Source organism: Poecile atricapillus, chromosome 15 (assembly GCF_030490865.1).
Source record: "Poecile atricapillus isolate bPoeAtr1 chromosome 15, bPoeAtr1.hap1, whole genome shotgun sequence".
Lineage (NCBI taxonomy): Eukaryota > Metazoa > Chordata > Aves > Passeriformes > Paridae > Poecile > Poecile atricapillus.
In genome coordinates, this window is record NC_081263.1 from 4,618,861 (window position 1) to 4,639,577 (window position 20,717).

General features: G+C 41.2%; 1 protein-coding gene across 1 annotated transcript in view; it reads left to right on the forward strand.

Annotated features, from left to right (window-relative positions):
• Positions 1-20,717, forward strand: part of CDH4 (cadherin 4) — a 413,499-nt gene that overhangs the window by 251,078 nt on the left and 141,704 nt on the right. The window contains exon 4 of the mRNA XM_058850685.1: positions 11,977-12,153. Coding sequence (XP_058706668.1) covers positions 11,977-12,153 — 177 coding nt within the window. The remainder of the gene's footprint in view (positions 1-11,976; positions 12,154-20,717) is intronic.

Sequence of the window (20,717 nt, forward strand, 5' to 3'; positions counted from 1 at the left end):
AAAGAAGGCATATACTTCAAAAATGTATTTTATGATACACGAAGCATACATTTCCCCTCCTCCCCAGTTAACACTTGAATGGAAACTTTTTTTCTGGTTACTACAAGTGATGTTAGTAACTCAAGGAAATTTTTTGTTCAGTCTTGCAGGAAACCTGATAGCAATTCAATTAGAAGATGCAAATGAGGTCACACATTTCCCACAAGAGTGCTGAATTACCCTATAGGAAACTGAGTGATATTCCAGCATAACAATAAATACTTAAGATAAAGTTTCTTCTACTGTTCTTGTCTGGCTGCCTGTTGTTCCAATTGAAAGTATCAGTCGGGGCTGTGGGTGTAGTTTGGGAGGAAGGAAAAAGAAAATAAAAGAAAAAAGAAAAGAGAAGAAAATAAAGGAGAAAATGAAAAAGGATGCTATTTTATGAAATAATAAAGTCTTTGTGGCTTGTGTCAGCATTTGTGAAAGATGAACTTGAGTGGGATAATGCTCCAGAAGAAAAAGTAAAGCCAGGCTTTACTTATCTGGAATTAGCAATGTAATGTCTTCTTTTCTAAGAATGCTTTCTATTATTTTGAAAAATTGGATATTGATTCAACCAAAAGTCTAAAAATTAAAGTTATGTTTGTGAACAGTGACATTGCTGAGGACTGTAGTCTTCAGAGTGTCCTGTTTTTTAGTTACTGAAACTCAAATCTTCCCAATTACAAGTAGAAATATTGTGCCATTTGTCCTTCCCACCCCACACCTGCCCTCTGTGCCCCAGCTCCTCCTCATCATTCCTTGAAAATCAGCTTCCTCCACCCCCTGTGTTGGCTCATCCCATGTGAAGTTCTGACCTTCTCATTTATATTGATTATTTTCTTTCATTTCCAGTCCTTTCATGTGTCTAATGCACATCTGGCATATTTTCTTCTGTATTTATTTAGCCATCTATTTTTGTGTAGTTCTCACCTCACAAGTTAAAATCCAGGTTGTAGAAATATAGCACAGAAAGGAATTCACAACAAAAGAGCTTAGAGATACAGGATATATTCAGCACATGTAAGATGTCAGTCATCTGCTGCCAGTGACTTTGTTTGGGGAAAAAAATAACTGTTTTCTTTGAACCATGTTTATGTCAACCAAAGTTTCTCATTGCTTGAGCTTTTCAAATTATGAGCATGGAAATATGTAAATGTTTGTAAAGTTACATCACTGGGAATTGTGAAATTAAATTTGGAAATATATGAGGTCTGCAGCTAGAGTTTAAAACATTGAGAGCTGCTGTCAGAAATCAGTTCTTGCTTAAGCCCAGCTTGTGTTTTATTATGTCTCATCTTATTTTGGGCTGCTTTCATAACCCAGCTATGAGTCCACAGCCATACAATGTGAATGTGAAAAGCTGATTCTTACAGACAGAAGGTTGTGGGTTTTTTATTATTATTTAAAGCCTTTAAATAATCATCTGTGGTATTTTACCTGGCTCAGGTTTTTAAATTCCAAGAACTGCCTTTTATTGCTAATCACAAGCACAAAGGTCTCTGGGCAAGGAAAGGCTTATTCAGCACTGCTCTTTTTCATGACCTGGGTTATTGTGCAGCCAGGATGCTCTGCATGAAGCTGGGGAGCCCTAACTTGAGAGAGGAAAATCAGATTTTAACTGGGATCTGTGCTTCCTTCCCGTGACTCCAATCTCCCTGACACTCTTGAGCAGGTGCACCTGGAGGAAACCAAAAAAATGTGTTCACTTTCTTTCTTCTTTATTTTCCCTGCACTGCGGTGAGATGTTATCTGTGACATCAGGGTGATGAGAGTTTGCCCCATCAAACTGTTTTAGCACTAGAGAAGGGCTGAAAAAAATGAGGTTTTAGTTGTCATCTGGCCTTTTTCTGACAATACTGGTGCATATTTTAAGTACTGGGTCATTATACTGGCACTGTCCTCTTTCACTACCTCTGTGGGGGATCCAAGGCAGTAACTAAACCCAGGAAAATGACAGCTGGAATAATTTTATTTCTGTATCTCATCAGCAAAGCGAGGCCTGGATTTGCCCATCAGGCAGGGTACATACAGAAATTTCTGTTTCCTTCAGACAACTCGTGAGACATTGTTTGGTGTTTTAACAGATCAGATCTGTGGAAAAGATGAGAAAGAGGATGATTAATAAATTAATATCATATAATTGTTACCAGTGAGACCGCTCATGGTACTTGTGCAAGTCTAATGAAGAAGCATCTGCTGACCCTGCCTGACCTGGTGCTTCAGCGAATTTGAACATCTCACATGTAATCATTGCAGGAGGAGAGGGTGGTGTCTGTGAAAACACGTGAACTTCCCTGGCCTGATTTTCAGGTGTGCTGAATCCCATTGCCTGGTGCTGAAGCCAAGATAAGATGTGACACACAGGTGCTCATTGCCGTGGAAAATCAGCCCACTACGGGAAGTTTCCAAGCACTGCACTTGCTGCATTTAGTTCTTAAGCAGTCAGCATCATACCAAGGGTCAGGCTCAAAGCTGGGCTCCAAAGACCATCTCTAAGTGAAATTCACTCCAGATCTGTCTTCCTTCAAACAAAAAGAAGTCCTAAGGATTGAACTGCCTACACGGAAATAAGTTTTTTTCTGATAAAACCAACCCCTTGGACTGCTGCGTGCTCCTGCCTGTGATGTGTTCCTTGCCCTTGCCAGATCAAAGCTTTTGACCTCCCGTTTCATGTTCTTTGTTGGTAACTGCTGAAGTCTGACTGCCACTTCAAAAAAAATATTTTGGACTGGACAGCCTAAAAATACCTCCATTGCTGTGATAATCTGATGACAGCTGCTTGTAAACATGAGTTTGAGTACAGACAAAAATTGCTTTATACAGGCACATCCATTAAAATAAGCTTTTCTTTAGGGGCTGTTGAGTGTCCAGGATTTTTCCTTTGGCAAGCTGAGACAGATTGGTGCAAGCCCGGTGTGAGGAGGGTTTTGGTTCCTCCCAGCCTCTGGAGGCCGGTCCTGGATTGTTGGGTGAGTGGTGACCCTCTGGCATGTCCAGCTGGAGGAGTGAGGAGAGGAGCCAGGGATGGGTGTCCAGCAGAGCAGGGTGGCCTGGGGGCCTCCAGTCCCAGCAAGGAGTGGGATCTCAAACACTGTCCCTACCCAGCAAAGTATTTCAACTCAGGCTTAAATTTCATCTTGCAAATGGAGATAAATTGAATGTGTCCTCACGGTCAACTTTGAGCATTTCTTAGGTGCACTCTGGAATTGGAGAAAAAAAAAAAGAAGAACAGTCTTTTCTCAAGAGCCTCTTGAAATAACCAAAGGATAACTTGAAAGGGCAAATTCTCATGCTAGCACTGAGGAGAAGTACCAGACTGAATTACTTTGCTTTGTGCTAAAGTAGCAGCAGCGCCTGTGATCTTTTAAATCTCTTGTGATCTTTTTACTTGCAAACATTATGAAGAGGAGGAGTTATTGTTACATTTAATTCATTATGAATATTTTAATTCATGTATCTTTTGAACCTCATGGCTTTAGAAAAATAAAATGAGATTACAATTTTTCACAGGCTTTTAAACTTGCTCCCACTTCTTTCCTTGATAAAGAGCACTTGTAGTAGCCTGAGTTTTAGAAGCAAAAGAAATGTGTTTTGGAAGCATGTTTTCAATTATTTGTTAGAAGTTTTACTGGGGAGGAAGAACTCAGATTGCTAGCCCAGATATTTCATACATTTTTCTCAAGATTAGGTGCAGGATGAGAGAGGTAATTCCAGGCTGCAATAGAGGTTTTCACTGTGTAATATGTGACAAGATCTACCACCTTTATTCCCAACCTACAGGTAACGAGTATGAGTATTTTGTGATTTAATAGCCCTGCTCTTGAGAAGTACTTGTACTTCTGAAGCCATTGTGTATGGCTTCTGCCAATTATGAGAATGACATTAACTTGAAGATAGAAGTGTCTCTTTGTAAACACTAGAAGGTAGAGTACAACAGTAATTTATATGTTTCTTAAACAATCCTACCTGAGAAGCACTGTGAGATTAGATCTTACAAAGGGAGTGTGAAAAGGTCAAGTTGATGTGGGGAGCTTTGCAAGGAAACAACCTCATCAGAACATTTCTTGTTGGGATAAGATGTTGAAGCCTTAAAGTGAGGAGGAAAAAGTACATCCAGAGCTGTACTTTGGAGGTGATGTCATCTTCTGTCCATTGACAGCTCTTGCAATATTCAAAGCCTGACAATGACAAGAAAAGCATCACAGATGCTGGAAACCTGTGGGAACCATAAAAGATTCCACCAAAGGCAGACAGATTTCTAATGTACCTGCTTTGGTACGTGATTCTTCCAGAGAATGGAAGAGGAAGATCATTTGAAACCCTGAGAGAGTGCACTGGCCAGGAGGTGCCTCTAATCATCCGTGTGGTACCACAGAATAAGTCTGAGCACAGCTCTGCCTCTCCTTCCCAGCTGAAACTCCCATCCCTTAGAGATCCCGTGGGCATTTTGTGTCTGCTCAGTAACGAACTGAGCGCGCTGCCCGCGCCCGTCCTGACGCTGCAGCACAAAAGCAAAGCCTCTTGAAGTGCTCTGGTGACTGCCTGGATTTCAGCTTAAATTGGTGATAACTCACCCAACAGAAGGTGTGGGTGAGTTCAGGAGATTTCTGAATTTCAGTTAAATCCTACTGGGAAATCAACACCTGCAGTCCCAGCCTGGCCATCAGGCACCCGGAAAGCCCCAGGGGCATTGGCTGCAGCCTGTGTCCATGGGGCCCTTGCCAGCCTTGTTAGGTTTTCTGATCAAAGAGAGTAACATGTACTTGGGGTTTTTTAAATAAGAGCCTGTGGTAACCACATGGGCTATGCCCAGAGCTGGTGCATCTCTTCTCTAGAGTCCAGACTCAACTCAGTATTTAATTACAGAAACCCACAAAGGGCACCTTTTGCAAGGAAAGGATCTTCTCTCTGACTCACAAGCCAAGTATGTCGTGTTCTCCCTATTAAAAAATTACCTCGTTTTTCCTGTTACTCTTCTTCAGCTTTTTTCTTGCTTTGCAGCCCTGCAACACCAAGGAACATTTTGATTCCTCTGTCACGCTGATCACATTTTACTGCTTCTATCGGGTAAAATTTTCCAAAGCCTGCAAAGCCAGCCAGATACCCAATAACCTTAAATTTGCATGCATGCCTCATTTTTCAGCTCTCAAGCCACGGGGCATGTAAAGCTTTGACACTGACTCCTCGGGAACGAGGGGTTTTGGCATGGCTGATGCATTTGTGTGTGTTACGTGGCTCATTCTCCTCCTCTGAGGGCAGTAACTTGGTTAGCTTTTAGTCAAACTTTTTCTTTCCTGTCAGCTGATGTGTTCTGGAAGCTCATGCACTTGCCAAATCTGACAATTTTTCTTACTAATTGACTCTAATGCGAACTGCTCTATGCAGCCCCACTGCTAGCTGATAAAAACAAAAAGTAATGAATTTTTGCTTAACTAGCTGATTTAATTAAAATGTTTTATACTGTACTTGTATGGTTTCTATAAATGGAGAGGTAATTTTGTTTAATGAGTTCCTAACCAAACATAACATTCCTGACTGTATGTAGCCAGATTTGATAAAGGTCACAAGCGCTGAAATTCCACTGTTTGCTTTTGGAAGTCGTGATGATCAAACAGCTTGCTTGGGTACTGGAAATATCCTGTCAGGATTGGTTTATACCTGAAATTATTACTACAGTTTTAGGAGCAGAAGGGGTTCTTCTCTGTATTTGAACACTGTTCATTATCTTTAAAGTGGAAGTGTACTGCCAAAATCCCATCTCATTGTCAATTAGTGGCTTCTCTGCAAACACATTAATTTAATGCCCCTGATGAAGAGCTGCGCGTGTTGGAACATCTTGCTGCTAAAACAATAGTTTTCAGAGCTCTTTGACACAAATCATTCATGAATGGCAATTTATGCTGTGATGGTAATGGGATGTGACAAGAAGCTATCTTTGATTAAATTTACCACAGCTTACAACTATTAGTAAATAAAGCTAATACAGACAGTCATCGCAGAGTTCTAGAGGGTGGATAAGGAGAAAAACAGATTATGGATTCCTTACCTGTGCAGTTCCTAAATAATAGCTTCACATAGCACAGCTATAATAAATTAAAGTCTAAAATAAAAAGTCTGATCTTTTTAAAACTACTTTTTTTTTTCCTGTCTCCAACTTCAGCGAATTCAGCAATGACCTAAATAAAAAGGGAATCAATTACTGTAAAATAAATAAATTTGCTGTTTGTTCTGCAACCCTTTCATTCTACCGTGTGAGAACACAAAATGGAATATCTTTCTATACTGGAAGATCAAAAACTGGAGAAATGGTGCATTTTGGGAAAAAAGGGTTCATTCGTCCTCCACTGCCATCCCTGATGTCAGCAAAATGTTGTTTCCTTAGAACAGAATTAATGCAAATGTTTATTTTGCAAGCAGTCTCATGTTCCTTTTGTTAAAGAACTAAGCTCTATTTTCATTGTCTTATTTTCTGTTTGGTAAATATCATTTTCTCCTGTCCTTTCTGCAGCTACCATGGAAACAAGCAAAAATGCTTCAGATTAAATATTTTTAACTAGATTCTTTTTTTCTCTGGGAGAAAATGGTACCAGTTTCCAAAATGTATATTGATATAGGAGATGAAGGGAAATATGTTTGAGCAATGGACTAAAGGTGGCTTTGTAGCCCCTTGTATTGACAAAAATATATTAAAAACACATTGCCTCAGTTAAACCCTATGAGTGACACTAGAAAGAGAGCAACCCAAGTATTATTTCTTTTCTGAAAAATGTCTAGTGTGAAGCGTTAAAGATCCTACGAAAATAATAAGACTGGCATATAAATAAAACAGGTTATATCATAAATAATTTTGATACCTGGGAAGTAAAGGCCTTATTTCCTTTCCTCCAGTTGCAGGTAGTTCTTATTGCAAGTGCAAATATAATATATTTTAGTGCCGAATCTGGAGCATTTCATTTTTCGGGTTGAGCCCTATGAAATTATTAATCTCCAACAAACATACCCTAAGACTCACTCGTTATTTATATGCAGGGAATGGCGGCTTATTTACCCAAACATTAGAGTGATCCAAAATGTTCAGCTAAGCAGGAACACAAAATATGATATTATATTATGTAAATGGGTTTGTGATACGCTCTGCTGGATAATAACTTCCAGATGTCTCCGTAGCCAGAGGCTGACGGATATCAAAGGCAGGTTGGCTGGGAGGGGAGACAAGCCAGCTGGCGAGACTGGCTACTGCGAAGTGTAGCGGAAGGTGGAAGCTGGTGTTTCTTCACACTCACTGCTTTTATTTGTGGACTAGTGAAAAGTCAGTGCTTTGTGGCCTTCTTGTCACGAGCAGGATAGGGCTGGAGGGGCTGCTGGGATCCCACGTGTTCTGTTCTGTCACGGGATTATTTTTCAACCTCTTTTACGAGTAGAGGTTGGGTTTAGTCTGAGTCTCCCAATAAATGGAAGGCTGATGAGCCACAGACCAACGCTGACAGGAGATTATAACTCACTAAATGGCTTTTCCAACTTATCCTTTATTCCCAGTGCCAGGTGCAGACAAGGAATGTCCCTGAGCTCTCAGCACTGGGGTGTAAATGGAGTTAGGTGAAGCACCCTACAGCCTCACCAGTTTGGAGTAAGGTGTCCTGAGGCTGTTGGGTTTTGAAGTCTGACAGTCCCTTTGGGATTTAGCTGCGTCCTCTTCTGAAGGCAGCCAATTGTGTTCACCATCCTTAAAGGCAATTCTAGACTGAAAAGGGACTGGAAATGACTCCTGGGAGAGGCCATTGAAGCTGCTGATATGGACTCCAAGACACCCCTACACCTTCTGTGAAGCAGCCTGGGAGAAGAAAGTTCTTTTCACAATCCTTATAGATTGTGAAAAATTAGGATTGTGATTGAGGCTGCACCTCCTCCAACCTCGCATTGCTTTCTGAAAGCTTGATCTGCCATCTCAGTGAAAGATTTCTGATTGATTCCTATATGTTTTTACTTGATGTCAACTAATAGCCAAACAAAAAAACCCCAAACCAAAAGAGTGGCAAGGGAAATTGCAGGGCAGTTTCTGCCACTCTGAGCTGCAGCTGATCCTCAGCTCTTCAGCTGCCTTATCAAAGGCAGGGAGGATGGTCTCCAAGAGGCTTTTCCTCTTCCCTGCAACTGCTCATAACAAATATTTGAGTTGCACATTCCAGAGAAAGAAGCATTTATCAGCAGAAGATGCAAGGGCTGCGTTATGATTTGCCAGCACTGGCGTTGTCCATGTGTGTCACAGTTATGGGCCAGAAGCCCACTGGAAGAGACGTGGGATAACTCTGAGCCAAGTGTCAATCCCAGACTTGCAGAATTTGGGCTTTAAATAATACAGCCAGCACAGCACTGCTCAGCTTCTTCAGCAAGCTCTGAAAGATTCTGCCCCAATACAAATGCTAAGGCATTAAATCCTATTGAATCCAAACTCTCCTAACAAGTTTACATCCCAGCATGGGCTCTTCTCCTGTTGTTTTTCTTCATCCCACACTTTGTAATTACTTCTTCCTCTTGATCTTGAAGGTTTTCATCTGTTTTGGCTCAGCTGTATTTCTCTAGCTTATCAGTGTCACAAAGTGATAGACAGACATAATTACTGAATTACCTGACTATTTTATATCCTCCTGTAATTATCTCTGTATTACCAAAGACCGTGCTCACATGTTCCATGTTTAAGAGTTTGATCCTGTTGTAACAAGTTATAAATGTCACTGTATAATTTTTGGAATGGAGAGTGGATTTGACTTTCCCCTGGGCATGTGTTTCATGGATTGCCTTCTCTGGTGCTGCACACCATCACCCTCGTGCTGTATGTAAGAGAGTCACAAAAACAGTGAAGGGAAACCACCCCAAAGCAGCAGCACTAGAAGTGCTTGATTTGATTTTGTGAAGGAGTATGGACAGTTTGTGTTCTGGTGGCACTGCAAAAGGGTAGAGGAATATTTTATCTTTTGAAAATGATTCTAAGATTCATAAAGCATGTGGCCAGTGAGGCCATGAGAGAAGAAGCAGTTGTCATCTCAGTAAAAACTGTTATTCAGGAAAACCAGAACTGGAAGCTGTATTTTAGAATTAATTGAATTTGGTGTCACATTCTGCTTTTGAGTTGAACTTTAGATTCTTGCAAACTCAAAGACACAGGAGAGTTTTCTGGGGCTCACAGTTCAACGATGCTGTTATTCCATATATGTTCTGGGATGTTTCAGTCATAGATCTGAATAGTTCTGGCACTTATACTCACCAGACTTTGTTACTGCATTTGTCTCACAGCTTTTAAACAGCAGAAAACATGTACAACATATTTAAACAACACCAGAGAAATTAAGGTCATGAGAATGCATTGTCAACAAATGAAGATAAAAAAGAGCTGTTGTTTAAAAAAAGAAAAAAAAAATGTTGTTGCAAGATGCTTTTGAAATTCTACATATCAAATTCAGAGTCATGTTGATGATTTATTCTAATATAGGAAAACATCATGAAGAGTGACAAGCAAGCTAGTCACTGTCTAGTCACCTGCCAGCAAGTATTTCATACAGACTAAAAAGGCTGGTATTGCCTTGCTGAGCTGACACTAATTATTTCAGTATACACAGAGCTTTGGGACTTGTGTTAATTCTCAAGTCTGTCTTTAGTTCAGACTCATTCCACTGTGTAAACTCAGCAGAGCACAAATTATTTGACCATCCTTTCATAATCTATCCCCATGCTCAGTTGCCAATTATATAAAGTGATCCAAATACCTGCTCTCAAAGGATTCCCATTTGGGAATCACAAGCCAATTAAAAAAAATAGGGGATATCCACGATTCTGTGGCTCATGTCTCATACTCCTGTTTCACGTTGTCATGCATTTCTGGGTGTCTTCTTTAGATAACACTGTTTTCATCAGTGTTCAGAAAAGATACCTTTCTGGCAATAAAATCCTTTTTAAATGAAACCTCTTTTGGATATAGCATTGCATGCCATGGGAAGGAGGAGGTCAGGAGTGCCTACAGTATCCTGACTATCCCAAGAAAGTCTCCCACTGCCACACCATGATTCTGTTTCTTTGTTTATTGCACACTTCAGTAAGCATTCTAAGAGCAACATCTAAATATTGAACATGGTGCTGTGATTTTGCTGAAGGTGTGTAAACAGCACTTAGGTGAACACAACCCACATCGTGAGTGTGAGACAGGACCTGAGGAATGTGCCTCTGTGTGTGACTGAAAGGACCATATTTGTCTGTGCTGTGAAAATTTAGCTCTGAAACAGGCTTGTTTTTAAGGTTTGCAGTAAAAATATCTGCATTTTGGCACAAATGCTTCCCATCCTTGCAGCCAGTGGATGTCTGCCCTCCACAGGTAACAGAGATCAGAGCCATAACCAAGCTGTGAAAATGAGCTCCTTGCTGCTGTGCCCAGCTCTCAGCATCTCCAGCTTTTCTGGAGAAGGTTCACACAGCTCTGGAGCCACATCTCAGTTGAACTTGCTTACACTGTTTAGTTTCCATATACTGTGCAGTCTTGAGGTGACTGCCTGTTTCTTTAGCTCCCAGTCAAGAATTGAAATGTGCTAATAGATGGATTTACATCAAACTAGAAAGCCCAAAGCAATGATTCCCACTGAAATCAGTGCCTACAGATAACTGCTTGCAGGGTGTTTGGGTTTTTATGTTTGGAGTAAGACAAAAAGTGAATGTGGCTTAAAATGGCAGGAGCCTCAGAGAATGCTTTGATAGCTTTTCCTGCATTGTTCTTGTGTATTGGGGAATTTGGTTTGGGGGTGAGTGGGTTTTGGGTTTGGTTTTTTTTTTGAGAAAAATAACTGAAAATTGTAACATTCAGAGAACAGTATTCCCACTGGATCTTACCTCAAATGAAAAGAATGCAACGTGCATTCTTTGTGATTTATGAAAGTTTAAACATTTTCTGGTGGGAGTCTGGGTCACCATATGGTAACAAAAGGCCTTGCTTAGTTATCTTTTCTGCAGACTTTCAGAAGTAGTTGCTGGAATCCTAGAAGACCACAGAGTACTGAAGTTTTGGGACTGCATAACCTCTGAAGAGCCTTCCCAAATCTACATTTCATTGATTCATCATTCTATAAGGCATAAATTTTCTAATAGTGAGCCAGTCTCTCTAAGTCAAAACCATGGTCCCATCATTTCCATTTTTATTCATAGCACTGTAGCATTTCCAACAGCAAAGTATTCCATGCAGACAATCCATAGTTTAAAAAAAAAATCACAAAGAAGGACTCAAAGTCACACCAAATAATAAAAATTTACTGTGCCTGAGATGTATTACACTTCCCAGGCAGTGTGGGGGAGTTTATTTTGGGATTTGTGTTCAAAACCCAGCTCTCATATAAAGATCATTTGTTATGAAGAACTAAGAATCTGAACTAACACACTTTTGCAACCATGGTGCTGACTCTACCTCTGGCTGGGTTTGGGTTCGTGTGGCAGAATTTGCAGAACCACAGAGTGCAGGTTTTTCTAGCCCTGTTTATGCTTAGTACCAGACAATAAAGCTGGACCCATGAGATGGACTGTAAAGGAATCCTCTCCCATTTTTTGTGTTCTGGTAGATTGTACTTATGGGAAATTGGCAGAAACTTCTTCACTCCAGTGCTCTGCTGCATCTCCTTGCAGCTGCTGTAGTGAAGACGATATATTCTGGGAGGTGTCTTGACTTGGGAGTGACAGCTCCATACATTTGTGAATGGTTTAGTTGATGAGGTGGTGTTAGGTCACAGGTTGGACTTGATGATCTCCAATGTCTTTCCCAACCTATCTGATTCTCTGTTTCTGTGAAAACCAAGTGGCAGCAGAGCTGCCAGTAAAGCGCGTTGTGTCTTTGTTCCACATGGCCGTTTACGCCACTGTTGGGACAGGTCCTAAGAGGCGAGGAAGAAGCTAACTGGCTGTGCTTTCTTGTGTCCAAAACAGCCCAAAGGAAGGAAGGCACTGCCTGGAGAGCTGGTGCAGCAGCAGAGTGACACCCTGCTGCCGTGGCGGCAGCACCAGAGTGCCAACGGGCTGCGGCGGCAGAAGCGGGACTGGGTCATCCCACCCATCAACGTGCCAGAAAACTCCAGAGGGCCCTTCCCGCAGCAGCTGGTTCGGGTGAGTACAAAACAGGGATAACTGCTAATAGTAATGGTGATCTTGTCATGGCTCTGGTGAAGCAGGAGGTGTGGGAAGCCTGGCTCAAAGCACAGGCTCTCTGCTCTCCCCTCACCCTGCAGGAACAGTTTTCCTTTTCCATGCTGCTCCAAAGCTCCTCACCCCAGTTTCCCTCCCCAGCTGACGGCAGCCTAATCGCCTCCTTCCAGCCAGTCCCTCCCGAGACGCTGCCACTGCTGCCAGGGTGGCACTTTGCCCACGCTCTCATCCAGAAAGCGGCTGCAGGTGTAAAAGCTGTGCCTGGTGGCACCCAGCGATGAGGGTGCTGCATCCTTCCCTCGCCGTGCCCTCCTCCCGGGGGAGGTTGGCTGCCTGCCGCCGCTGCAGATGGATCCGGCAGCCTCCCCTGGGCTGCTGCTTTCTCTCTTCACAAGGATAATCTCTGGGATGAGGTTTACCCCTGTGGTTTTCTGTGATGGTTATGGGAGGACAGGAAAAGGAAGGGAAAAGGAGTGTTTTGCAGAGACGTTTGGTTGATTTATTGTTGCTGTTGATAAGTGTTAGCAAAATACAAATATGTGTTGCTATTGCTCTTGTGGGTGCTGGTTTTGGGTTTTTTTGAGCAGTCAAATTATTAGCTGGAAAGAAAAAAAAAAGAAAAAAAAAAGAAAAAGTAAAAAAAAAAGTAGAACTCCTTGGCAGACACTTCCAGCTCTTTCCTTGGAAGAAAATGGCAACAATTACAAAATTTCAGAAGTTATTTTGAGTAGCAGTGGTGTGTCATTGGCATCCCTTCTCAGGAAGTTCATTTAGTCCTTTAGAAGCAGTGCCTGGATTGACATGAGTTGCATCATTATGTGTTTCTAGGAGGAAGGGGCATGTTCCCAGTTCAGCCAGGGATTGGATAAACTTGGGTTGTTGGTGCCATTTCTCTGTGCAATTAGGGAGTACAAAAAAGTACCAGGTGGCAAATATTCTTACATCTGTTTATAAAACCAGGGAGGGAAGCCAGGGAGTCTTGGTGTGGTCAGCATTGTGGGGTATGGAGTGACCCATTAATGTGTTTTCCTACTAAGCTGAAGAAATAGCTGAAGAGGAGAATAACCTGATGTGTCAAAAAATGCCTTTCAAAATTAATAATTTAGATTAAATCTTGAATTCCTGTGAAAAATAAAGGGTGGTACTTGCAAAATGAACTTGTGCTCTCTTCCATTCCCTGCTGATTTCTTTTGAGTTTTGACTAGACAGCGAGAGGACAACTTGGCACCAGCTTACCATGGCAAATTTGTTGATGTATAAGGACTGAAATCTCTGTGGCACTTTTTACCCTACAGTCTGGAGATGAAACAGAAGGACTTGACTATGCAAAATTCTAATATTAATGGAAATGACAAATAATAAATTTTATATAGGTACAGAAGAATTTATATTCATCACTTAGGCTACCAGTAACCTTGGAAAGATAACCTGGCTTGTGAAAATACAGAACTCCCAGATTTTCAGCACTATATTCCATTGCCGTTTTCGAATACAAATGCTAGAGGAAACACTGAAAATGAAGCAAAAATGGGGTGGGAAATAAAAAGAAATAAACTGGCTTACAAAAGGCTGTTTTCCTCTTCATCTGACATACAGAAAGCATCATAATGACAGGAAGATCATACAAAGAGTGCAACTTGATTAAGCGTGAGACCCCTGATGTTTCAGGCTTGGGTTGAGCTGCTGCTCCTCTGCAGCATCTGGCCCTTTTGCCAACACCTGAATGTGAAGCTTGGGTGATTCCTCCCAGGAGTTACAGCTCCCTCCATTAGACTTTGCTCTAAATAGGACAAATCAACATCTTCAAAGACCAGCACTATCTGATTATTTCCATCCACATAATCTTCAGATTGCCCTGGAGCATTTTGCTGTCTCCTAGATCTAGGTAAGAGTTTTGATCTGATTTCCCATGCTTTTGCTTGCTGGGCACTGAATATTTTTGTGTCCATCTGCTCACAAGCTGGAACCAGAAGTGCACATGTGAAGTTGCAGCTCAGATCTCATTTGAACAGAAGCAGGTCTGTCACAGTTTTCTCTGCTATTTTATATAAAACATTCAAACCTACCGCTGGTTCTTGGACACTGAACTTCTTTTGGTCCAGAAAGGTCTGCCTGAGCTTGCATTTTGTAGGTATAACTGATGGAAACCAGTCCCTCCATAGTGCTGTCTGTGGTTCTGGCTTCTTCCAAGGAGAGGAAGGGATGGCATGAAAAATCTCATCACTAAAAACCAAAAAGCCCTACCAGAAATACATTTTCATTGAACCACTTGCTGTTTGCGTTTTTATAGGTCAGACTAATTTGAAATGCATAGGCAAATCTTTCAGGTTCCCTCCTACTCCTGCTTCCTATTGTGAACGTAAAAATTCCATTTTATGGAAGTTGATTAGTTACTTGTCAGTATTTTTAGCAAGGCTGTGCCTGAATGAAGTTTAAATCATAGCAAAGGTGAATGCAGCTTGATGGGAGCCGCATACCTCGAAAGGCAGCCCTATCTGGTTCAGCTGGGATCAACTATAATTCTCTGCTCATTAAACCATTTCATTCTGATAAAATACGTTAAATGAAAAAGTTTTTAGAGAAAAAAAGTAAAAAGGAACATTATCCCTGCCAAAAAAAAACCCTTCTGTTAATTACAGGGTTTTTTTTCTTTCAGAGGAACATCCGTATCTGTTCATATACATCAACCACACTAACTAGGAAATGTGTTTCAGAAAAATAATAGCTGAAAAAATAATAGGAATTTCTAATTAATTTTGTCTGCTGAAAAGATTTACTTACTCTTCGAAGAGCTTAAATGAACATCTGACATTTATAAGCTAAAAATAATTTGTTAGTACAAAAAAATGTTTTGTAAATTCTGCTTTTGTCTTTGACCTGAGAAAAAAGTTATCAAAATTTATTGATATATGCTTATTTATTTTGGAAATATTTATGAAAATCTTGGGTTTAATTTCCTTCTGCTTCACTTCCACCTTTGTACTAGGAATAATATTGTACATGCTGTGAAATATTTCACTGTAGTGAGGCTAATTTCATTACTAATTGTCAGGTACTCTCATTATTATAACTGAAGTCCATAAAAATGCCTATTAAAAATACAAAAAACAATATGAAATCCCCCTCCTTCTCCAAGCAAATGACTCATGCAGGCACACTGATCAGCTAAGATAATATATTAAATAGTTGCACCCTTGCTGAGCTCTGTCTATTTTCTCACTGACTCATCCCTTTTAGCCACACGCGTAGCTAATTCTTAATTATCTATTATCTAATTATCTATTAGCTTATCTTGTATTTCATCCTCTTTTGAACTTCAAAAAGAATCTCAGTTTTGGATCCACAAGCCAGTCTCCAGCTGCTTCGAATGGGAATCTTGACTCAGTTTTCAAGGCAAGTCTTGGTCCATCTCAATGGGCTATGTGAAAATAATTCATTTAAAAATCCAAGTCTTGTTTAGAATTGGCCTTTGGCCCTCTTTGACATGCTTAGATGATGGGCTCCCCTATCAACCACTGCAAATGTGTTCTTTGTGAGGCCTCCAAACTTTCAGTTCATCTCCAGGACCTTTGCAGAGCTCTTAGAGCCTCCCAGCTTGCATTTCATAGACCCTAATTTTCCCAGCTTGCCTTTATTAAACATGGAACTGAAAAATGTTTTATTTTCCTGTTAGCTCTTTTATGATAAACAAGATGCTCATTCTCATTACACCAGCATGAAAATCCCCTGAGGATGACCAAGGCAGGATCTTGGTGCTCTCACAAACTGCCTTGATTGCATGCTACAGGCACAGCATGGGCTCCCGTATGCGAGAGCCGGTGATCTCAGCCACAAGAATACTAGAAATAACCTGATGTGTGTAACAGGGAATAAGAGGGAAGGATGCATTTTATGTAAATTTAATCAGAAAGTCCTGAAGTGGCTTGGAAAGTTGGCAGAATATAATATACCTGAAGAATATAATATACCTGAGTTCTTGTGTTGCTGCTTAGCAGGGGTGTCACTGTCGGGCCGGGTTTCCGGCAGCATGGGGCACATTAAGGGAGCAGAGAGCTCCTCTTGACACGCTGCAAAATCCTGTGCTGGACTCATGGGTGGGTTTAGCTCATCTTAAGCTATCCTGTGACACTGAATATTTAATGTGAAAGAGGTTGATTGCACACTCTCCAGCTCAACAGCCTGGTTGTGAGCCACAGCCCGCCCTGGTGCAGGAAATGGGAGAGACACCTCTCCCAAAGTCTGAAATCCTGGTGCTGGATGCACACAAGGCACACTGAGCTGTGAAATTCCTGCCAGCTTGGACCATCAGCCCTCAATTCTGCCATCTCCTTTGCTCCTCATGGCTGTTTCAGTGTGTGCCTTTGTGCTGTGTAGGAAATCCCTGTTGCCTCCTCTATCACAGCGTTGCTCACTGCTGTGAAATTGGCAGAGCAGAATCCATTAGCCCCCAGCTGCAAGACAGATGACATCTGTCTGTGGTGAGAGAAGGTTTGTTGAGAAAAGGCCTTGCAAATGCTTCCCAGAGGACATCAGACCATACTTTTCCTGAGAGAGATGCAGACAGCCTTGATTACAAACAGACCTAGATCTTCCTTGTTCTCCACAGGAACAGGTGTTTCTTTTGCCTTACCAGGCACACACACACTCAAAGAAAAAAAAATGGCTAGTTCTGGTTCTCAGTGCACCTCTCCTTTCTGATGGCCTGTGAGCATCTTCAGCTGAAATTCAGAAATTAGGGGATTTGGTCTTTACTGTAGCACTCAGGCCAAGATAAGAAGGAGCAAGCCCAGGGAATGGAGAGGAAATGGGACACTGTGCAGGTTGTGGTGCTCGGGAGAGTCACAGCCTTTCTTTGAAAGCTGGTTCAAGGATGTAGATTGAGACAGCTCCTGGCTTGACTGCAATTTCACACCACAAACCAACCTGACATCAAAGAGGGAAAGATGAGCAGGAAAATGGTTCATTAAGTGTTTATCTTGCCATGGTCCTGGCTCTGGTATTGATCTCTCCTGTGTGTGTGTGTGTTACCAAACCAGGACTTACGTATGAGTCACAGAATGAACAGAGAAAGTGAAATATGACACAGTGCTGCTTGCTTGATGTGTCCATTTGAAATTCCTTTAAAACCTACAGTCTGAAACAAGTTCCTAAACATATTCCATGCTATATGTACTGCTGAAAGGACGTGCCTTGCTTTGCATTCTCCCTGATGAGACCATTCTCATTTTCCAGCATTCACTGTAAGAGAGGGGCAGATCCTGATGTAAATCACACATCTCTGCCAGAGCTGGTGGGGCTACCCCAGCGTGTGCCATTTGGGAATCTGGGTCAAAGGAAGCAGATGCCCAGTGCTTTATGGGCTTTCCATGCACACACACCCAGCATTATGGATTGAAAAGTGCAGCTACAGCATAAATGCTCCATTTAAAATTCTCTTACAACAGCATTCAAGCTTATACTGTAATTATACATATTGTATTTCCTTGTATTCAGACCCATGGGGAATTTATATTGTCCTTGCTAAAGCCAGAGGGACTGAAGGAAAGCAGTCATTTAATGATTCAGCTGTCTTGGGCTCTATGATTTAATCAATCATATGAAAGAAATTTTTAGATTCTTTGTGTTTAGAGTTCTCTTGTCTGAGCAGAAAATGTTCCCTTTTTGAATTGCTTTAATAGCTGTATTTATGCAGCTGAAAGTTCCTTAAGAAATGAAAGTAAAATCAAATTGCTGAGAATGCCTAGATAATTTATCAGAGAATATTCAATTAGAATATATTAATATTTTAGATTTCCATCATTAATTTAATATTCAGAGATTTAATTTAGTCGTTGAATTGCTGTAGTGCCATGCGTGGGTAGATTGTTAGGCTGAGTGCTTTAAAACACCTGCCACAAATGGGTGAATCTCACTTTGATTCCCAAGAGCACAAACGCCTTTCTACTGACATGAGTCTTGCAGCAAAAACTCAGACACTAAATCTTGCCTGTGCTCTGCATTTTTCCATAATTGCAGAAAGGAATAATACAATCTTCTAGCAGAAATAAATGCAAGAGCCTTATTTATTTATGCATTCAAATCCAGACTGAGGGGGAATTTGGTGCTCTGTGGTTCTGAGTTTGTCAATGTATTACTGAAGAATTTCATTTTGCCAGACTGGCCTTGTCACTTACTCAAGGAGAACCGTCGTAAGTGAGGTTGGGATTTAAAGGTGATTGACACTTTGCAGACAGATATCAAGGACTCCTATTGCCCAGTTCAGCTAAAAAAGCTGCCCTTGAGTTTTTGCCATTTTCCAGGATGCTTTGGGAATAGTAACGTGAGAGGAAAAATACCCCACTAAATCATAAAAAACCCACTAAATCATAAAATGCCATTTGATTTGGAAGTGATAAATCTCTTTTGAATGTTGCATCCCAGTTGCATGAAGGAAATGGAATTTTTAATTTCTCACACAACATAAAAACTGAGATTCTCAGAAGCCACTGGAAGCAGTGAGACTGCTCCCACTGATGGGGAAGTATCAGCATGACATTTCAGATGTCTCAAAAATCATTGATAACATTTATGATTAACCTCAAGTCGTTAATTTGGGGTACAGCAAGTCGGACTGGGAGGAGACTGGGATAAAAGGCCTGTGATCTGACCTTGTGGTTGATGTTTCAATCTGTTTTGCAGTCACTCAGCATCCCCTGAGGCAGTGGGGTGGGATGTACTAACAGGGATTTGTGACCCTACCACCAGTTACTACTGGTTAAATACAAATTGCAAGTGAGAGACACGGAATAATAGAATTGTTTAGGTTGGAAAGGACCTTTATGATCCCCAAGTCCAGCTGTGATCCATACAGCCTTTGTTTAGGTATTTTTTCCATGCAGGATGTGATGTCTTCAGCCTGCTTGCATCGCTGGGGATGGTCTTTCTCTCACAGATAGAAGCCAAGGCAGGAAAGCTGTGAGGATTTGTTTGAGACCACAGAGCTGTTGCCATGGCCATGGGCAGCACTTTCCAGTTGTCAGCACCGTGTCCTGTCCTTGGGTTATTTGAAGAATCTCATAATGGACTCGGATTTTAATGGAGTGGTCAGAATCTTCTGTGTGGTTCTATCCAGTCACATTGTTCCACGTCTGAGTGCACTGCTACAGCTGTGCATCAGCTCTGTTGTGCACAGCTCTGTTTTCACAGCCATGCAGAGGTGCTTCTCTGCTCTCTGCTGGCTCTCCAACAATTCCTCCACCTTTTAGCTCCTCACCTTTCAGCTCCAGCTTCGCATCGGGAGCAAGAGATTCAGGAAGCACAGAAGGATAACTACCCCTCAAATTGTCATCACAGGCATACTGCAAAAGAGTTCATCAGTCACTCCAAAGAGTATTTAGCTATAATACCCCATTGCACATATTGGGACATATCATTACCTGCCATCCTCTCCAGAAAGTGAGATAACTGTAATAGCCACTCGGGCTGGCTCTCATTCCGTATACAGGCAGGAAGGCATAGTCAGAGCTAATGCACACAGCTCATGAAAGCTATTGAAAATCTGTAAAGACAGTGTACACAAAAACAGTGGGTTAATTTGCTTAGAAAAGGGCTTTGGTTTTGCTCCTGCCTTTTCCAGAGTAAAACAGTAATAATGAAAAAAGCTGAGCCAGAACAAAGAGCTCGCAATCTGCCTCTCTGCTGCAGGAGTTCATTCTTTAACACTCATCACCCACATTAGGTGGCTGTGGACTTGGCTTCCTTGATGAGTTGAAATGGAGTCCCGAAGATAGAGTGTGGTGTTGTGTGGGTGTGAGTTTGGATTTTCAGAATGATGGTGCAGATATAACCTTGACAGCTAGGCTGTTCCTGAAATGCACTGTAGCAGGCTGGAATGAGATAGGAAAAAAATAAAAAAATCTACAGTTTTTATTTCCTTACTATTGCGTATGTTCTTGATAGTCTGCACCAATGAAGAATTAAATACAGCACCCTGGAATTTCAGATGTCAGCTTTTAAGATTTTAGAGAATTTACTCTTGGGTTAATTTTAAGCTCTCACTGCTGTGGTTAATTATTTTTTTATAACAGCTGAGATCTTCAGTGATAAAGGTGTCACCATCCAAATCTTTTCTTGTCTGTAATGCAGGCTGATGAAAGATGTAAGCCATGGCTACATGATGGGGTAGCAAAGAGTGGATATGCAGTAGTTTACCAGTTCATTAAAGGCCCCTGCCTTTGCAGTTTGTCCTTTCCCATAATTTTTACCATATTTTTAATAATTACCATATTTATAATAACATTCATATTTGTTGCTAATTTCCTTAATTTAAAGGACATTTTCCTCCTATCCGAACAGTTAGACAACTTAAAAAGCAAACAAACAAAACCTTGGATTATATTAAGGGAAACATTTTGCCCAAGGCAATTTGGATATCTGCAGATGGTGGTACTGAACATTTTGGCCCTTGTTCAGCAGAGATTTTAAGAATGTGCTTAAATTTGAGCCTTTAAGTAACTCTGGTGGCTCTTTAGAATTTGTTTGTTGAC